Source organism: Myotis yumanensis, unplaced genomic scaffold (assembly GCF_028538775.1).
Source record: "Myotis yumanensis isolate MYYU_CA2020_CCGP unplaced genomic scaffold, mMyoYum1.0.hap1 SCAF_3, whole genome shotgun sequence".
NCBI lineage: Eukaryota > Metazoa > Chordata > Mammalia > Chiroptera > Vespertilionidae > Myotis > Myotis yumanensis.
The window spans coordinates 159,349,226-159,371,406 of NW_027223754.1; the positions used below are offsets into that span (position 1 = coordinate 159,349,226).

The 22,181-nt window shown below is 40.3% G+C and overlaps 1 protein-coding gene across 3 annotated transcripts in view; it reads left to right on the forward strand.

Annotated features, from left to right (window-relative positions):
* SARNP (SAP domain containing ribonucleoprotein) overlaps positions 1-21,794 on the forward strand; it is a 64,434-nt gene extending 42,640 nt beyond the window's left edge. For all 3 annotated transcript variants that reach the window (XM_070410053.1, XM_070410052.1, XM_070410054.1), the window contains 2 exons: positions 19,070-19,159; positions 21,507-21,794. In XM_070410053.1, coding sequence (XP_070266154.1) covers positions 19,070-19,159; positions 21,507-21,548 — 132 coding nt within the window. In that variant the 3' untranslated portion in view covers positions 21,549-21,794. The remainder of the gene's footprint in view (positions 1-19,069; positions 19,160-21,506) is intronic.
* Positions 21,795-22,181: the final 387 nt, after the last annotated feature.

Genomic DNA, 22,181 nt, shown 5'->3' on the forward strand with positions numbered 1-22,181 from the left:
TAACAACAACAGAGGCATGATATAAAAACGATATGAAAATAACAAAAACATGATATAAAAACAATAGTGATGCAAACAATGACTGATAAAGTGATTAAACTTACTCTGTTATCTCCCGGTACACCACATTAAGAGTGAAAACCTTTGCCCTAACTGGTTTGGCTCAATGGATAGAACGTCGGCCTGTGGACTCAAGGGTCCCAGGTTTGATTCCAGTCAAGGGCATGTACCTTAGTTGCGGGCACATACCCAGTAGGTAGTGTGCAGGAGGCAGCTGATCGATGTTTCTCTCTCATTGATGTTTCTAATTCTCTACCCTTCTCCCTTCCTCTCTGTAAAAAATCAATAAAGTATATATTTTTTTTTAAAAAGAGTGAAAACTTTTCAGAGTGCTTGACTAATTTCCCTTGTGATGAAGTATTTAGAACTTTAACTTTAATGTCACATGCTCTTCGAACTCGAGAGAAAGCAACATATAACTGACCATGTGCGAAAACGGGTTCAGGTAGGAATGTGCCTACTCTGTCTAGAGTTTGTCCTTGTGATTTATTAATAGTCATTGCAAATGCTGGCATCACAGGAAGCTGTCATCGAATCAATTTAAATGGGAGCCCGTGTCAGATGGGGACAAATCAATTCTTGGAATCAGAACAACCTCTTCCTCTGCAGATCCTGTTAATACTTCAGTTTCGATAATGTTAGGTCGTAATCTTTTGATAATAAATCTGGTACCATTACAAAGACCCCATTTACTATTGAGATTTCTCAATAGCATGATGATTGCACCCACTTTCAATTTTAATTTATGGCACGGCATTCCCAAAGGAGTAATACTATTAAGAAATTCAATGCGAAAATTTTCCTTTTCAGCATCATTTGTAGAATCAATGGAATCATCACTCAAATATGTGTGAAAATCTCCATCGAGTATATCTAAAATTTCTTCATTTACTTTTTGAACATGCTCATTTTTTGGACAAAGAATTGCACTTTTAGATATATTTTTATATTATCTATAGATATAGTATTTCTAAAGGTAGCTTCAATAATAGATCCATTACAAATCATTTCACAGGGGATTTCAATAACATCCATTCCTAAATGAAAACTGCTATCAAGTTTGCCATCTCCAAGTTTTACTAACCATTCACTATAAGCAGAATCCTCTGATCTCATATTTGTTGTAAGAGACAACTTTCTGAAACATCCCCAAACATTGCAGTACTTTCAACTCGTTTGTACTATGTCCGATCGCATAGCATGCAGTACAATACTGAGACATTGTCGAAAATCCCCTCCAAGAAGGAGAACTTTCCCACCAAATACAACATTCAAATTTCTCTTAGTAATCTGTCTATGGCGTTTATTGCATGACTGAATGCCATGGTGCATTCATCAGTAATGAGAAGTTGGGCCTTTTTAAGAGTTTTAGCAACTTCATTGTTTATATCAAGTCTAGAAATTGAAGTTTCATTTAGTGCAGCGGTTCTCAACCTGTGGGTCACGAACCATGAAAATACATCCTGCATATCAGATATTTACATTACGATTCATAACAGTAGCAAAATTACAGTTATGAAGTAGCAACGAAAATAATTTTATGGTTGGGGGTCACCACAACATGAGGAACTGTATTAAAGGGTTGCGGCATTAGGAAGGTTGAGAACCACTGCACGCACTGTTAGGGTCGCCGAAGCTCAGCCCATTTGGTTTTCCAGATGACCTAATAAATTCATAATTCTTTACCCCTTTCGGACTCGTGCGTTCTTTCTTTGGTGACCCTAACACACACCTGTCTTGCTGCCTTCTTAGAATTCAAATAGAGAAACAGAAAGACACTTTTAAACCAGAGGAGTTCAATAAAGGAAGAACATGCCAAAACAAGTCAGGGAACAGCTCAGGTATGTGGAGAAAAAAGATAGGCAATTATGTTGATGCACACAATGGTATTTTTTCCTACAGAACTGATACGGAGTTAAAAGAGAGAATGTCAATAAAGTGGAGAACAGATAAATGTTAAGGACCATGTGTTTTGCTTGTCATTTAGAGTGCTAAAGAGGGCCATCATATAAGGCCTCTCATCTTATATATAGTTCTGTTCATTTCCAGTTTTCTTTTTTTTTTTTTTTTTTAAATATATTTTATTGATTTCTTACAGAGAGGAAGGGAGAGGGATAGAGAGTCAGAAACATCGATGAGAGAGAAACATCGATCAGCTGCCTCCTGCACACTCCCTACTGGATATGTGCCCGCAACCAAGGTACATGCCCTTGACCGGAATCGAACCCGGGACCCTTGAGTCCGCAGGCCGATGCTTTATCCACTGAGCCAAACCGGTTAGGGCAATTTCCAGTTTTCTTCCCTCCTCAACCATTTCATATCTAAGCATGAGCATAATAGTGAAAATTCTATATATAACTGCATCCCTCTACTCTATAACTTAATAAACTCCTCCCTCAATAAATACTTCCTAAAATCCAGACACTAAGCATTTCAAACAATCTCAATAACACACATTCACTGCTAGGGACTTAAAAAGATTCAATATTTGATATGAACTCCAAATGTGGAACAATCTGAAAGTACATTTCTATTTTTGTCCTAAGAATCTGCTGTAGGGATGAGAAGGTAGATTTGGTTAAAATATTAATTTTTGAAAATGTGGGAAAAAAGCAAAGGTACAGGAGGGGAGGAAAAAAGTTAACATTTTCTAGATCTTAATAAGATCTCAGATTTTATTTAAAAGAGGCTCTTTGCTAGTTTGCAAACATCACCCACCACCAAATATCTCCCTATAAAATCTCCCAGTCTGGTACCCTGTCTCATCCCCATCTCCATCTCCAAAATACTGAATTTTTTCTGACCAACTTTGGCTATCAAGCATGAAAAGCAACTTTGCTATTTTGGTGAGTATATTAAGAAAAATGAATTATCATGTAATTATTAAACCTGAAGTGAACTGACCCCTAAAAATAAAATATTACCTCTCCCAATCAGTGTCAGCCCAAAGAACAGTATTCATCAAGTATTGAAATAAATCTTAAACATTCCTGTACTGGTACAGCTCTCACATCATGAGGAGCCCTTTGAACACCAAAATTCCCCCCTCCCAGCAAAAATAACAACACATACACACACAGATTTTAAAAAAAAGAAAAGGAAAAAAAAGCCCAAATTTTTTCTCCCATGCAGATTTTGAAGGATGGACAGACGTGGATTCAGATAGTTCACATTTCACTGTAGCCAAGAATATCTACGAGTGATCAGACAGATATTGTTCTGCTTAGAAAAGCCAGGCCAGCTACTGATCACCCCCAAATTAGACATAAAACTCAACAACCAATCATATATAATTTGATTGACAGGTGGATTTTTAAAATTATTCATCTTATATACTGAAGAGTACTTTATAAAAAAAAAACAACAACAACCCGACACGTGAAGAATAATCCCACCCCAAGAACTTAGTTGGCCAAAAACAACTGAAGGATATTTAAAAGTAAAACAGACTCAACAAAACCCAGCATTCCCCTCCTTTCCCAGGCTATGTTTACTCTTGGAGCAAAGACTACAGGAGGACCAGAGAAAGGCATAAAACTTGTTTTTTTATCAAAGTTAGCAGTTCTGACATGTTAGAAGGAATGCAAAGACATTAGTGGGGGTGGGTATTGAGCAGGGGAGATAGAAAAAAAAGTGAGTTTTTTATCTGACTTTTTTATCTATTAGTTCTTTGGGTTCAAACTAAATGAACAAAATTAGAAAGGGAAAAATCAAAAAGGTACAAGATCCTAGTGGTCTCAACTATGTACATTAGGGAAGAATAAGCCCTCTATAACAAACTTCTCAAAAATCCAATTTGTAGCCCTGGCTGGTGTAGCTCAGTTAGTTGAGCGTTGTCCAATGCACCTAAAGGTTGCTGGTTGATTCCCGGTCAGAGTACATGCCCAGGTTGTGGGATTGGACCCTGGTAGGGGTGTGAATGGGAGGCAGCCAATTGATGTTTCTCTCTCACGTCGATGTTTCTTTCTCTCTCTTCCTCCCCCTCTCTCTCTCAAGTCAATAAAAACATATTTTTTAAAAAGATCCAATTTATAGTAAACAGGGCAAACCACCAGCCATAAATGTTAATATAGCATCAAAAACTTCAACTTGCTTCTCCCAATTTTTGAAGCTTTTCCTCTTAAAGTGTTCAATTTCTATTCCTAATATTTCATGTCCAATTTTTCTTCATACCCAGCAAGGTAAAAAGTGTGTGCTTGAAAGTTAAGGCACAGTGGCAGAGTAAAAGTTGTTGAGCAAAGAAAAACCTGACTCCTGCTTCCCTAGTTAAAATTAGAATACATTTTCAAGAGCCCTGGGCAGGGGAGAGAAAAATTCCATTCTGCTTCTTTGCTCTTCAAAATTCCTATAGCCAAGTGGTTTAACAGCAGTTGAATGGCACACATAATGACATCATTGATTGGACCCATAACAGAAGGGAGTGAGAAGAGAGGGTGGGAGGGGAAGGGAATGAAAAGGGAGGGAGGTGAAGATGTATTTGTGTTACAGACAAAAGACAAGTTCTGTTCCTCAGCGGGGACAAATGAAGAACCAGATGAGGGTATAAACTGAGGTCAGAGAGTTTCCCCTATTGTTTCCTCTTTAAACAGCCTCACCCCTAAAGGTGTATTCCAATGGTTGGGTAGAGAAACAGCAGCATGAAAAATGCCAAATATTTATTTTCAAATTATTATGAACTAGAAGGGGATTTAAAGGACTGGTTAAATTTGGGTGGGCCTAAAATGCTCCAAGAAATACTGAAGACTATGTGAGGTTGGGTCTTGGTTTTTCCTTAAAATTCATCCTTTCTGATAGCCACTCTCAATCGCTATATCTATCTATCATATATATAGCCCATTCTTATCTTATTTTCTTGTGGTTAATATAAGTTAAAAGAATACAAATAAAAACAAAAAAACCTCACCCAAGGAGTGAGGATATTTTTTCCATCGATTTTTAGAGAGAGTGGAAGGGAGGGGGTGTGGGAGGGGAGAGGCAAAAGAGAAACATCAATTGGTTATGTGCCCTAACTGAGGGCAGGAATCAAATGGAACTTGCAACCCAAGTACATGCCTTGACTGGAAATTGATCCTGTGACCCTCTGGTGCTTAGGTCAATGCTCTAACTATTGAACCATACTGGCCAGAGCAAGAATACAATTTTTCAAATGGAGAAATCGTTTTGGGAAAAATGGTAATCTAGGATGAAGGGGGCCCTAGCTGGTTTGGCTCAGTGGATAGAGCATTGGCCTTCAGACTGCAGAGTAGTTCAGTTCTGGTCAAGGACACATACCTTGGTTGTAGGCTTGATTCCAGCCCTGGTAGGGCGGGTGTGTGTGTGGGAGACAACCAATAGATGTGTTTGCTCTCACGTTGGCGTTTCTGTCTCCCCCTTCCTTCCACTCTAAAAATCAATGGAAAAATATCCTCAGGTGAGGATTAACAAAGAAAAAAAAGATGAAGGGGAGGGAGGGATTAATTCCTTCAAAAGCCCTTGATCAATGAAATATAATGACTAAGAGGATCACACAAGTTTTTCCCATCTACAACAGTGGTTCTCAACCTTCCTAATGCCGTGACCCTTTAATACAGTTCCTCATGTTGTGGTGACCCCCAACCATAAAATTATTTTCGTTGCTACTTCATAACTGTAATTTTGCTACTGTTATGAATCGTAATGTAAGTATCTGGTATGCAGGATGTATTTTCATTGTTACAAATTGAACATAATTAAAGCATAATGATTAATCACAAAAACAATATGTAATTATATATGTGTTTTCCGATGGTCTTAGGCGACCCCTGTGAAAGGGTCGTTAGACCCCCAAAGGGGTCTCGACCCACGGGTTGAGAACTGCTGCCTTAGAGCCAGCTGTGATTCTTTCTAACTTTCCTTTTCCTTTCACGTCTCTGCCGCAGAGATATCCTGTTTGTAGGAATCTTAAACTTTTTAGGAAGGCCCCTGCTGCTTTGGGGGTGGGGGGGATTGGATTGTGGTAACAGCCTTCTTTAGACTTGGTGAGGAATTTTTCTTTTAATGTTGGTCTATACTCAAAGCTATTTGCAATTGTTACCAACTATAGCTGCACATAAGAGTCCCAGGGGACCCTTTTTAAAATTCAGCTCCTTAAGCTCTTCCTTTTGAGATTCATATTTATTAGTTTGGTGAAGCAGAAATCTGCATTTTAAAATATTAGAGGCGAAAAGAGTCTGTTTTCCTAGTGCTCATTCTAAATGTGTGAATGCTTAGGTAACTGTCATCCTTTATTCTCTGTATATTTTGGCCAAGACAACATTTACCTCCCCTCAAACGTTTTTAGCTTTCTTGACATTTCTTCCAAATTGTGCATCGCTTATCCTTAAAAGCAACAGCTTTTTGGCTTTCAAGGGAAGGAGGGGTGGGGACTTTTAATAGAAACGTGGTTTCTAGGGGGTCTCAAGTATGAAGCCTTCATTTCCTCCACCTGCCTTGCTTTGTCCTACAATCAATTACTGTAAGACCCAGATGACCTCTTCTGGGGTCGAAGAGGAGTGGGGGTTGGGGAAAAGCTTGATTTAGACAAGAGAAAGAAAAAGTGATAGGAGCTAGTGACTCAGAAGAGTGTTTGGTTCTGAGCTGACTGTTTGGGAACTTCAAATCCATTGAAGATAGGAGATAACAGTTCCTGGTGGTCTTTTATTCTGGTGTAGTTTTAAAGTTTCTGACACCTAGAAAATTGATTCTGATCTCACATTTGAAAGATTGTTGAGAGTAGGTAAGCTGGTTGTTCTGGGAAGTGTATTAAGTTTATGTGTGGGGGGAGTGTTGGAATGTCTCTTTACTGTGTATTGTTGGTGCTAACTGTACCCTTTCCTAGTCTTGTCCTTCATTTATAGTCCTCTTTTAGGCTCTGTGTACTGGTTTTTAGGACCACCCCATGTTCTGTGGTCTGGCTGGCATAAGGCTCAAGGGTTAACATGTACAGATGAATTTCAGAAACGGGGTCAGGGAGGTGACAGCTGTGTGTTTAAGCATTGAAGTGTTTCTGAGAGAAAAACCATCAGTTGCTGTCATTCACCCTGAGAGTATGAAATTGGAAGCTCGCTTACCCTGGAGTGTTTCATAACCTTTACCTCTGAGAAGTCAAGGCCATATCATTATTAATCCACCATCTCCTGAAAGCCCTCAGGCTCTGCTTTTCATCTTGCCATCAGTCACGTGGCAGTGAGAGTCAAGATGTGACCATAAGGTTCCCTCTTTTCCTTTTTGCCTCATTCTTCCCTTACATTCCCTTGGAAAATCAGGTTGAACTGTTAACATAGTATGGTAATTCATGTACAAAAGGGGACAGTTATTTGTTATTTTTGCAAAATGTGACTATCTTAGGTCACTATTAGCCTCTCTTTCATCACTCCAGGGGAAAAATTTTTGAGAAAATAATCTTCTGGAATAAATAAAGTGGCAGAGTTTAGGTCCTGATGGGAATGTATTATTTGAGACTTTTACATTGAACATTGTTGGATGTGAACAATAAATAGCTCAATCATTTAAACAGCTTTCGGAGAATGGCCAGCTCCAACTCATAGCAGTACCTAAGCTTTCCTGAAATGCCCCTTCCTACTTGTAACGATAAGTCTAACTGAATTCTTTTTATATATATTTTATTGATTTCAGAGAGGAAGGGAAAGGGAGAGAGTGATAGAAACATCAATGATGAGAGAGAATCATTAATTGGCTGCCTCCTGCACACTCCCAACTGGGGATCAAGCCCGCAACCCAGGCATATGCCCTTGAACCTGGGACCCTTCAGTCTGCAGGCTGACACTCTATCCACTGAGCCAAACCTGGCCTAACTGAATTCTTTAGATTTAAATTCTCCTTCCTACACATGATGTAAGTGAGTGAGCTTGTTGCACTGACCAGGAAAAATGCCTGGCTTGGTTAATGCTTTTGGTCTCCTCTAAGAATAAGTGAGTATGTCTCTTAATTGAATTCAGAAATACCCTTGCTTTGTGTTTTGGGAATTACTGAGTTCAAATTCCCTAAATAAGCCTGGGTTACATTTGGGTCACTGTTCTGTTTCTTCTAGTTTCTCTTTATGACCCAGAGTGGCACTAGTAATAAGATTGAAGAGGTGAATGCTTTCAACACACAGTCCATGGGGTGATATTGCTAATTAAATCAAAGTGGACTCCTTTGGGCAGAGCAAATAAGCCTAGAACACTAAGCTTAGAATAGTAGTATTTATTGTATTCAGGTTAAAATTAGTAAGTTTTGAAAAATGTTCTCTTGAATTTGAATCTTGAAGGCATAAGTTTGGTTTGGAAGATAACAAAGGTAGGATTCCATTTTGGGTAGAGAGCAGCTTATCCTTGGTACTCTGTCATAAAAAGAGGCAATAGTTTTAGAAAGTGCATCTACGCTATTCAGGCTGCCAGTTACTGTAGTTGGCCTTCTATTTGGGACTTAATTCCTGGCTACAGTGTATGTACCATGGAAACCATTGACAAGAGCCCTTAATTTAAAATTTTCTAGTTATTTCCTAGTACCTCTTTATTCTCCTGGGACAGTAAGGTATTTTTAAAATAAATGTCATTATATTTAGAGAAAAATAAGTTCTTTTTTTTTTTTTTTTTTTTATTCCTTACTCAAGGATATGTTTTTATTGTTTTATTTTAGAGAGGGAGGGATGGGGGGAGAGAATGGGGGAGAGGGAGAGAGACAGACAGACAGACAGACTGGGGATCAAACCTACAACCTGGGTATATGCCCTGACTGGGAATCTTTGGTGCAGGGGACAACGCTCCAACCAACGGAGCCACACTGGCCAGGGCCCAGGGTGAGAGGAATAAGTTCTTAAGGGTACAGCAGCCACCCTGAAACTAACTGCACTTCATCTTGTCTGCTAAGCCTCTACCTTGGGATCTGGTGTTGGATCTCATGTTTTTCTTTCACCACAATACTCAAGCCACACCTTCCTTTTTCTTTTTTTTTAATTGACGTTAGAAAGGGAGGAAAAGAGGAGGAGGGAAAGAGAGAGAGAGAGAGAGAGAGAGAAATCAATGTGAAAGAGATATATCAATCAGTTGCCTCCTGTATGCACCCGACCAGGAATCGAACCCATAGGCATGTGCCCTGGCTGGGAATTGAACCTGCAACCTTTCAGTGCAGAGGATGACACTCCAATCAACTAAGCCACACTGGCCAGGGCTGACCTCTCCTTTGTAATAGAATATTAAAAATAGAAATATTTTCAACATCAGTTCCCAGAGAGAGATCACACAGTTGGCTTCAAACCTTATAGTCAATAGAAAAAGAACACAGTTGAACAGTTTAGTTATTCACAGGATTCACAAGGTGAAAACTAACAAATTATTCAGCAAAAGCATAATTATTTTGAGTCTGGGGACCAGAAAGAAAATTTTCCCATGGGTCCTCATAATGCAGTGCTATAATGAACAGTGGCACACATCTTTACGATAACTCAGTTGTGAATTCATAAGCCACATTAGTTTAAAGATCTTTGTTTTATTCATCTCTCTATTTCTAATGCTAATACAGTGCCTGACCGTAAGTAGATACTCAATGGATATTTGAATGACTAGTAGGTGAATAGATTAATTTTACAATTTTAGTGTTACTGAAAGTGTTGATAGAAATTGAAGTCAGGTAATTCAGTGAAAGCAATTTCTCAGTGGCCTTTAGAGCAGTGGTCGCCAACCAGTGGTCTGCGGACCACTGGTGGTCCGTGAGATCCGAAAGGTTGGCGACCGCTGCTTTAGAGTACCTGGGATTGGGTCCACAAAGTTAGATATTGGATCCTTGCTCAGTTCCCTCAGATATTTCCTTATATAGATATCTATTTTTTGTAGTCATTAATTATTAGGGATGATGAAATCAGTGAAGCTTGGCAGCATAGATTTTTTTTAGGTTTCCAGAAAGAGAAGATGGTTAATAGCACTTGGTAGAGAAGACTCTGATTTTGTTCAGTTACTGTTCTGCCACACTTTTTTTTTTTTTAATATATTTTTATTGATTTCAGAGAGAGAGAGAGAATCATTGATCGACTGCCTCTTGCACATCCCACAGTGGGGATTGAGCCTGTAACCCGGGCATGTGCCCTGACCGGGAATTGAACCATGACCTCTTGGTTCATAGGTCAACACTCAACCACTGAGCCATGCTGACCGGGCTGTTCTGATACACTTTAACCCTAAATTTAGTCATTTGCCCAAATACTCATTTGCCTTGCAGCTAAAATAAATTTCCTTGTTGCCTTGGTAATGAGTGATTCTTACGAACTTTCGGTGACTTTACTTCTAATGAGGAAGAGGAATGTATGGCATTGTTAGCTTCAAATCGTTACTATGTTTCAAGAACCAGGAGGAATGTTTCAATAAAACTAATATCTAATATTTATTGAGTTACCTATATGTTAGTTCCTAGGTGCTGACCACATTCACACATGTAATTTGTATTTGTGTCTTGAATTTCTCAGTCTTTTCCCTCAGCAAGTATTCTTTTCTGTATATTGCCTGAGGATTTTTAAACTATAAAAGGGAAACAAGGACAAAAGTGATTTTTGGAAAGTTGAAGATGTCTTCTGAAGGGTTCAGTTTGGAACTGTCTTATTTCATAATGGAAAATACCGTGATAGTAATTCATGGGGATATTGGCTTTATTAACTATGCATCATGCTTTCTGTCTAGTGCTGCATACACACACACTCTAGAGGCCCGGTGCACGAAATTCATGCACTGGAGTGGGGGTCCCTCAGCCCAGCCTGCACCCTCTCCAATCTGGGACCCCTCGGGGGATGTCCGACTGCTGGTTTAGGCTCTCTCACAGTCCAGGACTGCTGGCTCCCAACCCCTCACTTGCCTGCCTGCTGATTGCTCCTAACCGCTTCTGCCTGCCAGCCTGATCACCCCCTAACCACTCCTCTGCCGGCCTGGTCGCCCCTAACTGCCCTCCCCTGCGGGCCCAGTCCCCCCCAACTTCCCTCCCTCCCCTGCAGGCCTGGTCACCCCCCAACTGCCCTCCCCTGCCGGCCATCTTGTGGTGGCCATCTTGTGACCACATGCGGGTGGCCATCTTGTGCGTGGGGCGTGACAGTCAATTTGCATATTATCTCTTTACTATATAGGAGGCCCAGCACACGAAATCATGCATGGATAGTGTCCCTAGGACTAGCCTGCGATCAGAGCCATCTTCCGCCCGCTCGCCAGTCCCCAGTCTCGACCCGCCGCCGCCCACCACAGTTCCCTGTGGTTCCCCATTGGCCATCCAGCAGTCGGAGCCTGCAGGCCGGAGGGAGGGACCAAGAGGTCTGCCTTCCGCCTGCTTGCCAGTCCCCAGTCCTACCTCACCGCCACCCACCCTGGTTCCCCATGTGCCATGATCAGAGCCTGCAGGCCACAGGGAGGGACCAAGAGGTTGGCCGTTCTGCCCGCTCACCAGTCCCCAGTCCCGCCCCGCCACCACCCACCCCAGTTCCCCGTGGTTCTCTATTCGCCATCCAGCGATCAGAGCCTGCGGGATGCAGGGAGGGACTGAAAGGTGGTCAATGCACCTCATAGCGATTGGTCAATCAGTCATTCTGGTCGTTACACCCTTATGGTCACTGGCCTTTTATTATATAGGATAGGCTCTCTTCTTTTACACAATTCCCTTTTTCATTTTTATCAATGAGCTTTTAAAAAGAAAAGACAACTTTGGGGAAGTGGGATTATTATGGCATCAGTCATTTGGCTTGCTATTTCAATCTTGAGTAACAGGATGAAGTGAACTACATTGATCCATATATTGATCAATCTGAACATCCAATGCCTATGTTTAGTTAGTGAGGTTTCTTTTCTGATTCTGGATGCAAATTGTATGTTTTTAGCAGTTTTCATTTAATAGGAAATAAGGGCATTTCAGATTCCAGCACTATTCTTCTGACACAGGAGAATGCATGGGAAGAATAAAGAGTTAGTGGCTGAGAGTTTGCAGGAGAGGGTTGGGGTACGGGGATGAAGAACGGAAGGGTTTGTAAATGCATATGACACTGAGCTGAAGGAGTCAGTCCTGCCTGCAGATGCATAACCCCATTTGTGCACTTGAGCATGACCTGGGGGGCATTGGCCTGATGAATGCAAAGAGAGATGCGTTTTGATCAAGGTAATTTCCCTCAGATGGGTCTCACCATCCCATGAATCAAAACCTGTCAGCAAGGAGCTAAAGATGGAGTGAAGTTTATTGTACGATTGTCTCCATGCGACACCGTCACGCTAGAAGGGTCAAGTGAGAGAGATCATTAGAACTGTGTTGATTTACTGGGCCTGTTGTGCATTTTCCCTGCAGGGCAAGAAGGAAAGAGGCTTTAGGAGGGGAGCTGAGGGCCTCTGGGTGGTGAGGAAAGAGCAGGCATGCACAAAATAAACCCTCACTGCTTTCTGTGGGTGAGGGCTAGACAGGCTGTTTGTAGGGAGTGGGAAGTGGGGGGAATCTGTATTGTTGTTTTTTTCACCTAGAGCCCCTGGTAGATTTAGAGCAGATGTTCTGCCTGGATCTCCAGGAAAAGCACCAAAGATGTGATTTAAAAAGGAAGCTTGTGGGGAAATCTCTGATTCTATCTTCAGAGGCTAAAGAAGTATATCCTTTCCCTTCCCCTATTCTTTTACCTCCCTTGTTCTTGCCTCACCTTTTTTTTTTTTTTTTAAATATATTTTATTGATTTTTTACAGAGAGGAAGGGAGAGAGATAGAGAGTTAGAAACATCGATCAGCTGCCTCCTGCACATCTCCCACTGGGGATGTGCCTGAAACCCAGGCACATGCCCTTGACCGGAATCGAACCTGGGACCCTTCAGTCCGCAGGCCGACGCTCTATCCACTGAGCCAAACCGGTTTTGGCTTGCCTCACCTTTGAGCTCAATAAGAAATGGGAAATTTAATTTAGAGGTCAAAATTCCCATTTCGGGATATAGCAAAATAGGGAACTAGAAGAAAGGTTGTCTCACACATTCCGGATGGACTTTGTGATGAGATTTATGAAGGGAGTGGTCCTAGGGTTTGTGCTGAGAGAATGGCTGGGCTTTAAGAGTGGCATCTCCCTCTCTGTAATTTGAACTTGCTGAAGTACCCCTAGCATTGACTTGAATGGGAATAAGTACATAGTGTGGTAAGTTTAGCAAGATATGGTCTAGTCCCGCCTCTCTTCAAGAAGATGGAATGTTCCTTTTATTTTCTGCTTGGTCTGGAGACTTAATGAAATGGGGATTTAAAAAAATTTTTTTAATATATTTTTATTGACTTCAGAGAGGAAGGGTGAAGGAGAGAGAGAGATAGAAACATAAATGATGAGAGAGAATCATTGATTGGCTGCCTTCTGCACACCCCCGACTGGGGATCTAGCCCGCCACCTGGGCATGTGCCCTGACTGGGAATCATACCATGACCAACTAGTTCATAGGTTGACACTGAACCACTGAGCCACGCCGGTTGGGCTAGAGTATCATTTTGAAATTTCCATTTATATCCCTTACTCACTTTTAAAAATATATTTTAAAATTGATTTTAGAGAGGAAGGGAAAAGGAAAGAGAAACAATGGATCTGCTGCCTCTTGCACACCCCCTACTGGGGATCGAGCCCACAACCTGGGTATGTACCCTGATCCGGAATTGAATACTTGGTGCACAGGACAACGCTCAACCAACTGAGCCATACCAGTTATTCACTTTTATTTTAGTAATGGTAGGCAAAACTTTTCCTAGTAAGGAAAAATGTAGAGAGGCCTATCTTCATTGGAAACTCTCCTAATTCTTTAATTACAGTTCAACAGATGAAATAGCCAGTTAGCCAGAATTAGAAACAAATTTGAGAAAATCTTTAATATAAGATAACTAACTAACTGGAGCCCTGGCTAGTGTGGCTGAGTTGGTTGAAGTGTTGTCCCATACACTGAAGGGTCATGGGTTCAATTCCTGGTCAGGGCACATACCCAGGTTGCGGGTTTGATCCCCAGTCGATCCCTGGGTCAGGGCGTGTATGGGAGGCACCGATCAGATCGATGTTTCTGTCTCCCCCTCTTCCTTCCTCTCTCTTTCAAATCAATTTTTTAAAAAAGATTAGTAACTGGAGTCCATTCCTTAGATCCCCTGTTAGTTATAAAGTGGAGGCATTTGGTATGGTAGAAAGGGAATAGGATCCTAGCATTGACCCAAGTTATTTGAGTGATATAGAAGTCGTTAAAGTAGTTCACAACTTAGCTAAGGGTCCTTATCTTTATCCTTTGGGAATTAAGCATTCCTTCCATTATTGTTTTTTTCCACCTATTCATATAAAGATTTTTATTTGCTTCTATTATTCCAAAGAAATGCTTATATCAGATACCTGAGGATATAGTAAAGGTAGGTTCTTGAGTAAAAATGTTCTGGGCTTCATTCCTGGCTCTGCCATTTACTATGTAAGACTATTTGTGAGATTTTGGGCAATTACTTAATCTCTCTAAGCCTCGGTTTTATCTATTAAATGAATTTAGTCAAAGTACATACTATATATGTCATAGTACCTACTATTTTTAAAATTGCTATAGAAAGAAAATATTGTCACTCAAATCTTAGTGACTATATTATTATTTTAATTTATGATTATTAAAGTTAAGGACAAGGTACTTTTTTTACTATTTTGTTGTTGTTAATCTTCCCAAGTATTTTTTTTCATTGATTTTTATAGAGAGTGGAAGGGAAATAGAGGAGAGAGAGGGAGAGAGAGCAAAACCTCGAGGAGAGAGACAACAAATCAATTGGTTACCTCCTGCACGAACCCCAACTGGGGCTAGGGATTGAACCTGCAACCGAGGTACAGGGCAAGACAAGATACTTCTTTTTTTCTTGAAACTTGGCTTGGTCTTTTTTTTTTTTTTTTTTAAGGCATATGCTGGGCATCTGTTTTGTTGTTGTTTTATTATTGATTTCAGAGAGGAAGGGAGAGGGAGCAAGAGATTGAAGCATCAGTGATGATAGAGAACCATTGATCTTCTGCCTCTTACACATCCTTCACTGGGGATTGAGCCTGCAAACCGGTTATGTACTTGACTGGGAATCTCACCGTGATCCTTGGTTCATGTGTCTATGCTCAACCACTGAGCCACACCAGCCGGGCCTGGCTCAGTCTTTTATAAATAGCTTAGATTACAAAAGTTATGCACGCACTATGGATTTTGTTGGTGGTTATAATGAAAGGCAGAAAAACTATGTGCAAGCCCTAGCCAGTTGCTCAGTGGTTAGAGCGTCGGCCTTAGGACTAAAGGATCATGGGTCCGGTTCCAGTCAAGGGCCCAAACCTCAGTTGCAAGCTCAATCCCTGGGAGGCAATCAATCGATGTGTCGCTCTCGCATCGATGTTTCTCTCTCTCTGTCTCTCCCCTCTCCCTTCCGTTCTCTTTAAAAAAATCAATGAGGAAAAAACAGTGAAGGATTAACAACAACAACAAAACACTATCTAAGCAATATTCTGTTCTAGCCCTGGCCGGGTAGGTCAGCTGATTAGATCATTGTCCCGATACTCTAATCTAAGGTTGTGGGTTCAATCGCCAGTCAGGCAGGGCACATATAATAATCAACCAATGATAACTCATATGTTGGATTCTTCAGTCCTTCATAGCCACCAACCTTTTTCTTAGCCTCTTTCTTACTCACCAGAAAGCAGGTGCAGCAAAAAGGAGAAAATGAACATGTTTCTCAAGCTGAAAGAGCTCTGAATAAATAGTTTGAAAGGATTTTGAAGTAAGGTGAGTCAACGAACCAGTCATCTCTCTAAGAGAGAGATGTTCTGGACCTTTTCCAAGCATCCAGGAGACTGATGATGCCTGCCCTGTCAGCTTATAAATTAGAATAGAAGCTGGCCGTTCTCCTAGAACTGTGTAAAGACTGAGCTGCTGTTAACATCCAGTACTGTTCAGTGTAAGAGTCTCATACATATTCCCGTCAGGACCCATACCTGCCCTTTTATTTATCCCTTTTTAACAGATATTTTCTCATTTTCCACCTTCTCTGCAAACCCAAGTCACCAGTAATTTAAAGCTCAGCCCTAGGATTACTGAACATCTAAACTCAGATGGGCTCTCTGGATTTCTCGTTCCCCTCCCCCCCAAACTTGGCACATCTAGACATAGAACCTATCCTCTTATATACCTCAAGAGACCCTCACATACCCACCCTCACCATGGGCCAGGATAGTTTCTTTGGTAACCAACATAAGGTCAAGTTAAAAGAGTTCAAACAAACTTTTGAACAAAGCTGTATGGTGCTCCTGAGCTGGATTTTTTAAAACCCCAAGGATTCATATTCCTGCTTTCTGTAGGCATTGTGTCTCTGGGTGTCTCAAAACCCACAGACTCAAAAGGAAAGGGAATCCAGAGACCTACAGAAACATAGGAATTTTTTAATACCTCTACTGTCCACCCCAGCCAAGAAGTTGCCTTTGTTCCTGTGATCACAGGAGCCATCTCTTCGGTCAAAAGCAGGGCAGCTATCCAGCTTTGCTTGTTCAATTTGTTTAACTAGCCCTAGCTTTGTAAACGACAAATATTTTTTCAGCATAGAAATTTACTAGTTTGTTTTTACTTTTATGAATATTGAGGCCCTACTTATTTTATTTTATTTATTTGTTTTACTTATTTTTTAACAATCTCATTTCTGTTAACTTCTGGTTTACAGTACTTTTGTTTCTATGTATGAAGGTTTAAAAATAATTTATTCTTTTTTATAAATGTTAAGAACAACAAATTTCACCATTGAGTAAAAGTAAAAACTGAGATTCTGGTTGTTGTTTTTTTTCACCTAATCACATAAAGATTTTTATTTGCTCATCATAAAATCTAGTTGTGTAGTTAGGATTTTTTGTTTACATTAGTCCAAAGTGGCATTTACGAACTTAGTTGTAGGCTGCTGCACTGATAAACCAAAGTGTAAAGTTGGGCCTGGTTTTATTTCATTTTTTTTCCAATATCTAATGCTCATGGATTAAATTCTGGAAATGTTCCAACTATATGGAAGGAATCTGTTGGATTCCACTACATGTATGCTCCTTGGGTTGGATGCAGAAGGGATGAAACACGTTTTGCTGGAACCATGTAGACAGGTACCACAAGATACCTCCAATTCCACCAGAACCTTTCACAAATTGGGATCCTTCTTGTGACTTACCTGTAACACTTTTCAGTGTAACTCTAAATTTTTTTGTTATGCTCACCTGAGGATATGTTTTTTATTGATGTTTTTGGTGTTTGTTTTTTTTTTAGAGACAGGGAGAGAGAGAGAGAAACATCAATGTGAGAGAGAAACATCGATTGGCTGTCTCCTGCATTCACCCCAACCGGGGATTGAACCCGAAACCTGGATATGTGCCCTGACTAGGAATTGAACCCATGACCCTTCGGTGCACAGGACAGTGCTCAACCAACTGAGCCACACCAGCCAGGCTCCAAATTTTTTATAGTTGTTAGCAAACCATTCCAGCAAGGGCATACTCTAAATTAGTTCATGTTTTTATCCTCTTTGTGAAATGAGATTTATCCTTCTCTAGTTCTCGTTTGAGCATTTAAAAAAAATTATAAAGTCAGCTGATCCAGCTAAAATGAGACCAGCTGCTGCTTAGCTAGTTTCCGAACACAATTATGTATAACTGACCTCCTCTGCTAAGTTTCTTAGGGAGGTCCATAGTGAATATATGCAGGACTTCTCTTGTGTTTCCTTGTAGTGTGCCAAAAAGTACGCCACTACAGTCTATTACAATGAAGCCAAACTTGCTATCATCTGAAAGTAGTGCTGTAAGAGCCTCTGTATAGAATTTGTCATACAAATGTATTAATTGGTTTGAAAGATTCAGTCAGTGTTGACTTTCTTTTCCTTTACTTCTGTTATAATTGTACCACGGTAAACCACTAGGCCATTTGGAGGTACTTTGTTTTAAAGTTTGAATCTTTGTTATACAGATGTAATGGCTCCCAGGACTGAAAGATGGTTTGCTCATGACTTTAGATCAGTGATGGCGAACCTTTTGAGCTCGGCGTGTCAGCATTTTGAAAAACCCTAACTTAACTCTGGTGCCGTGTCACATACAGAAATTTTTTGATATTTGCAACCATAGTAAAACAAAGACTTATATTTTTGATATTTATTATATATATTTAAAGGCCATTTAACAAAGAAAAATCAACCAAAAAAATGAGTTCGCGTGTCATAGATTCGCCATCACTGCTTTAGATGAAATTCTAAACTCATCTGCTAACTTTTTTTTTAATTGAGGGAGGGAGTGGGGAGGAGGGGGAAGAGAAAGAGACACAGACATCAGTTACCTCCCATATGCACCAAGACTAAGGATCCAACCCAAAACTTGGATAAGTGCTCTGACCTAGAATCGAAATCCCCTACCTCTTGGTGCACAGGGACCAATTGAGCCACACTAGCCAGAACCAACAGACTGCTAACATTTTGCCATTCCTGAACTCTGGTCTTTAGTAGGCAGGATCAATGATATCATGCTTGTACCATTGCCATGAGCGGCCCCCAAGTTGTTTTGTTTTTTATTTTTTAATGAGTTTTATTGATTTCTATAGAGAGAGGGAAGGAGAGAGAGAGAAAAAAACATCAGTGTGAGAGAAAAACATCGATCATTACCTCCTGCATGCACCCCGACTGGGGATCATACCCACAACCTGGTTATATGTGCTGACCAGGAATGGAACTGGACACTTAACCAACTGAGCCACACTGGTCAGGGCTGCCTTGAAGTTCATAATTTGTTTCGTGATCTTCCGATCTCCCTGTTCCTGTCAGCTGGGGTCATCCACCATCTTTGAGGCCTTAAATTTTTAGTCATTTTAGAGACAAAATGCTGTACACTAGCTTATTCAGTTTCTTATCTATTTTTTTCTGTTTGTGTGATCCTTAGTTCTTATCATAAGGTTGGCTGGCATATTGTGATCCACAAGTTACAGTTTTATTCCCATTTACCTTATGAATGGAGGCTAGCTGTTTCAACCTTTTTCTTTGTCCCTGAACAGTCTGAAGATGACGAGAAGCTGAAAAAGAGGAAGGAGCGATTTGGAATTGTCACAAGTTCAGCTGGAACAGGAACCACAGAGGATACAGAGGTAAAATATACATAACTGCTTCATAGAGCCCTTGAAGGGAAATGAGGATGAACAAACTGAATGGAGAAACACTATTATTTCCCTGGCCTACTTCTTAAGTGCTCAGATGAGAAGATCTTTTGTCCTTTGCTTGATAGCTGTTAAAAAATATGGTACTTTTCCCCCTGGCACCCCGTCAGTTTACTTTCTTCATTAGATTCCACATATATCATGTGATACTGTCTTTCTCTGACTGTTTTATTTTACTTACCATAATAATCTCCAGGTTATGGTACTTTTCTTAACCTCTGTTTCATCATCTGGGATGTAGAGATAGTAATACCTACCTTGAAGTGATATTTTAAGCATGAAATGTTTCTATGTAAAAATAGATGATTCTGTGTAGAATGCTTGACATAGCACCTGTCATATTGAGAGTATTCAGTAAGCAATGTCTGATAATCAGCCAAGCATATTTCTTTCATCATTTAATGAAGCCCATATCCAACCCAGACACAAGTATAGTTGTGCCTAACTCCCCTCTGGAATAGGACAATAGACTCAAATGAGATTTCTTTTTCTTATCACTTTATTTGCAAATAGTTTCTCAAAATGAAAGAGTGGCTTTTTTATTTTGAACATAGTGACTTATGTTCAAAAAAAAAAGACTTAAGTTCATCCACATTCCAGCTTCCCCTAGAATAATAACTCCCATTCACTGACCCTTAAGTTTTGAAAGACTGCTCAGAACATGGACAGACAATATTGATTTGCTGATTTGAGAGTATCTGTAATGGAGACCAAGTATCACCTGAGGTGTACATAAGGAACAATTGAAATAATAAATGTTTTGAACTATAGAAATTATTTGGGTGGAAAGGAGTTTAGAATGTTCTTTCTCCCATTTAATCCAAATTTACTTCTTTCCATCTACCTCTGGAGATATCCTCTGAATATTTATTAACTTATATACTGAAAATCTTATGAATTTTTTTTTAATGAATAATAAAAATAAACTGCCTGGCTGGTGTTGCTCAGTGGTTGAGCATCAACTCATGCATGAACCAAGAAGTCACAGTTCAATTCTTGGTTGGGAACGTGCCCAGGTTGCCAGCTCAATCCAGGGGGTGTGCAGGAGGCAGCCAATCAATGATTCTCTCTCCTCCATGTTTCTCTCTCTAAAAAATCAATTAAAAAACATTTAAAATAATAATAATAAACCCTGAAAATTTTGGAATTTGATCAGTTTACATCTTCGCTAGGAAAAAACTAGAGAGATTGTGTTTTTTATGCTAATTCAGAATAAATCATTACCTATTGTAAGTATCTGCTTATTGATTTTCCAGGATGAACTAGAAGTAAACCATAAATCTAGGCTTGTTTTAAATCTAGTTTAAATTACTCCCTTTTTCCCAAGGAAACTGTGTTATGCTCACTAAGCTGGTACATTTGGCCTCTCCAAGATAAGGCGGATGAGGATTTTGTTGGGTGCCAAGGAATATTGGCGTTTGTTGGGAGAGTCAGTGTATGTAAGGAAGAAGTAACTTCTGAGGCTCATGGAGTTTACATGAACCAGATGACTTTTTTTTATTCCAAAGAATTGTGTTAATAATCCAGGCGGAGTGGTCTGGGCCTGTATATACTTAGCTTTTCTTTTTAATCTAAATTAAACCTCCTGTGTGAATGAAATGAAAAAGTAGTCTCCCCTTTGCTGGGGGCAGTGGTTGGAATGAGGATGGATTTGGTGCTGTTTTGTGTCACTCTTAGAACAAAAAGGTATTTCTTTCCTCCGCCCCTTCCCCATTTTGTGCCTTCTCTCCAATGTGTCCTCCCTTAAGAGATCATGTTGGGGACTCACCTCTCCCCATTTATTACGTTGGTATTGAAGATTTTATGCTCTTTGTATTTGGAGGCCTAGGAATAACTGCTGTGGGGGCCTGACTGTCCAAAAGGGCATTCCCCTCATTTCCACCAAATAGCATTGGTCAACCCTTTGTCCTCTGAAATCTCCCGTCTCCCCAGCCTGTTAAGAGTCCACTATTTCGAGACTAACTTGCTACAAGGCTGAATGGTCCTCTCTCCTTAAGGCATCTTTCCATTTTCTACTACTTTTCTCCTCTTTTCCTCCTGACCCATCTCTTTATAATCTTCTCCCCTCTCACCCTGCTTTTCCACCGAACCTCCCCAGCTCTAACTGGATAACAAGAGAAATTCAGAAATGAAATCTTTGGCTGCCAAGCTCAAGCCTGGGCCTTCCCTCCTTCTTCAACCATGTGACAATCCATGTGAATTTGGATTAAAGCAGCCAGGAACCCAGGCCACTGTTGTCTTACAATCTAATTTTTCTCTTCTTGATTTTTCCTTATAGGCAAAGAAGAGGAAAAGAGCAGAACGCTTTGGGATTGCCTGATGAGAAACTCCTAATGCTTTCTGTTCTTCAGTGGTTTCCATCTCTGACTCCTTGGCCACATACATACCTAAATACACAGTCATGTGCCTAGGTGCTGCCTCGCAATGAGAGAGCATGTACCCCAGGTACATCCGGGAACTAAGTAGCAATTTGACTTACTGCTATTCCAACTTCAAGATTGTTGTTGTTGTGTTGTGTTTTTTAATTATTATTTTGCTTGTTAATAAAAATCATTAGAAAAGAGAACAGTGTGTTTTATTAGGTACTCCTTTGAGTTCTTAGAGCCAGATTCAATCAGATATGGGGATCTTCAGGGACAGATATAGGGAATTAGCCATAGTCTTTTACCCATTAGAAAAGAAGTTAAGGAAAAGGATTGAATCCATCAATATATTTTTTTTATTGATTTCAGAGAGGAAGGGAGAGGAGAGAGACAGAGGAACATCAATGATAAGAGAGAATCATTGATTGGCTGCCCCCTACACATCCCTACTGGGGACCGAGCCTGCAACCAGGGCATATGTCCTGACTGGGATTTGAACCATGATCTCCTGGTTCTAGGTCAGCACTTAACCACTGAGCCATACCAGCTGGGTCGAGTCCATCCCTTTAAGCCTATTTATATTCTCTCAT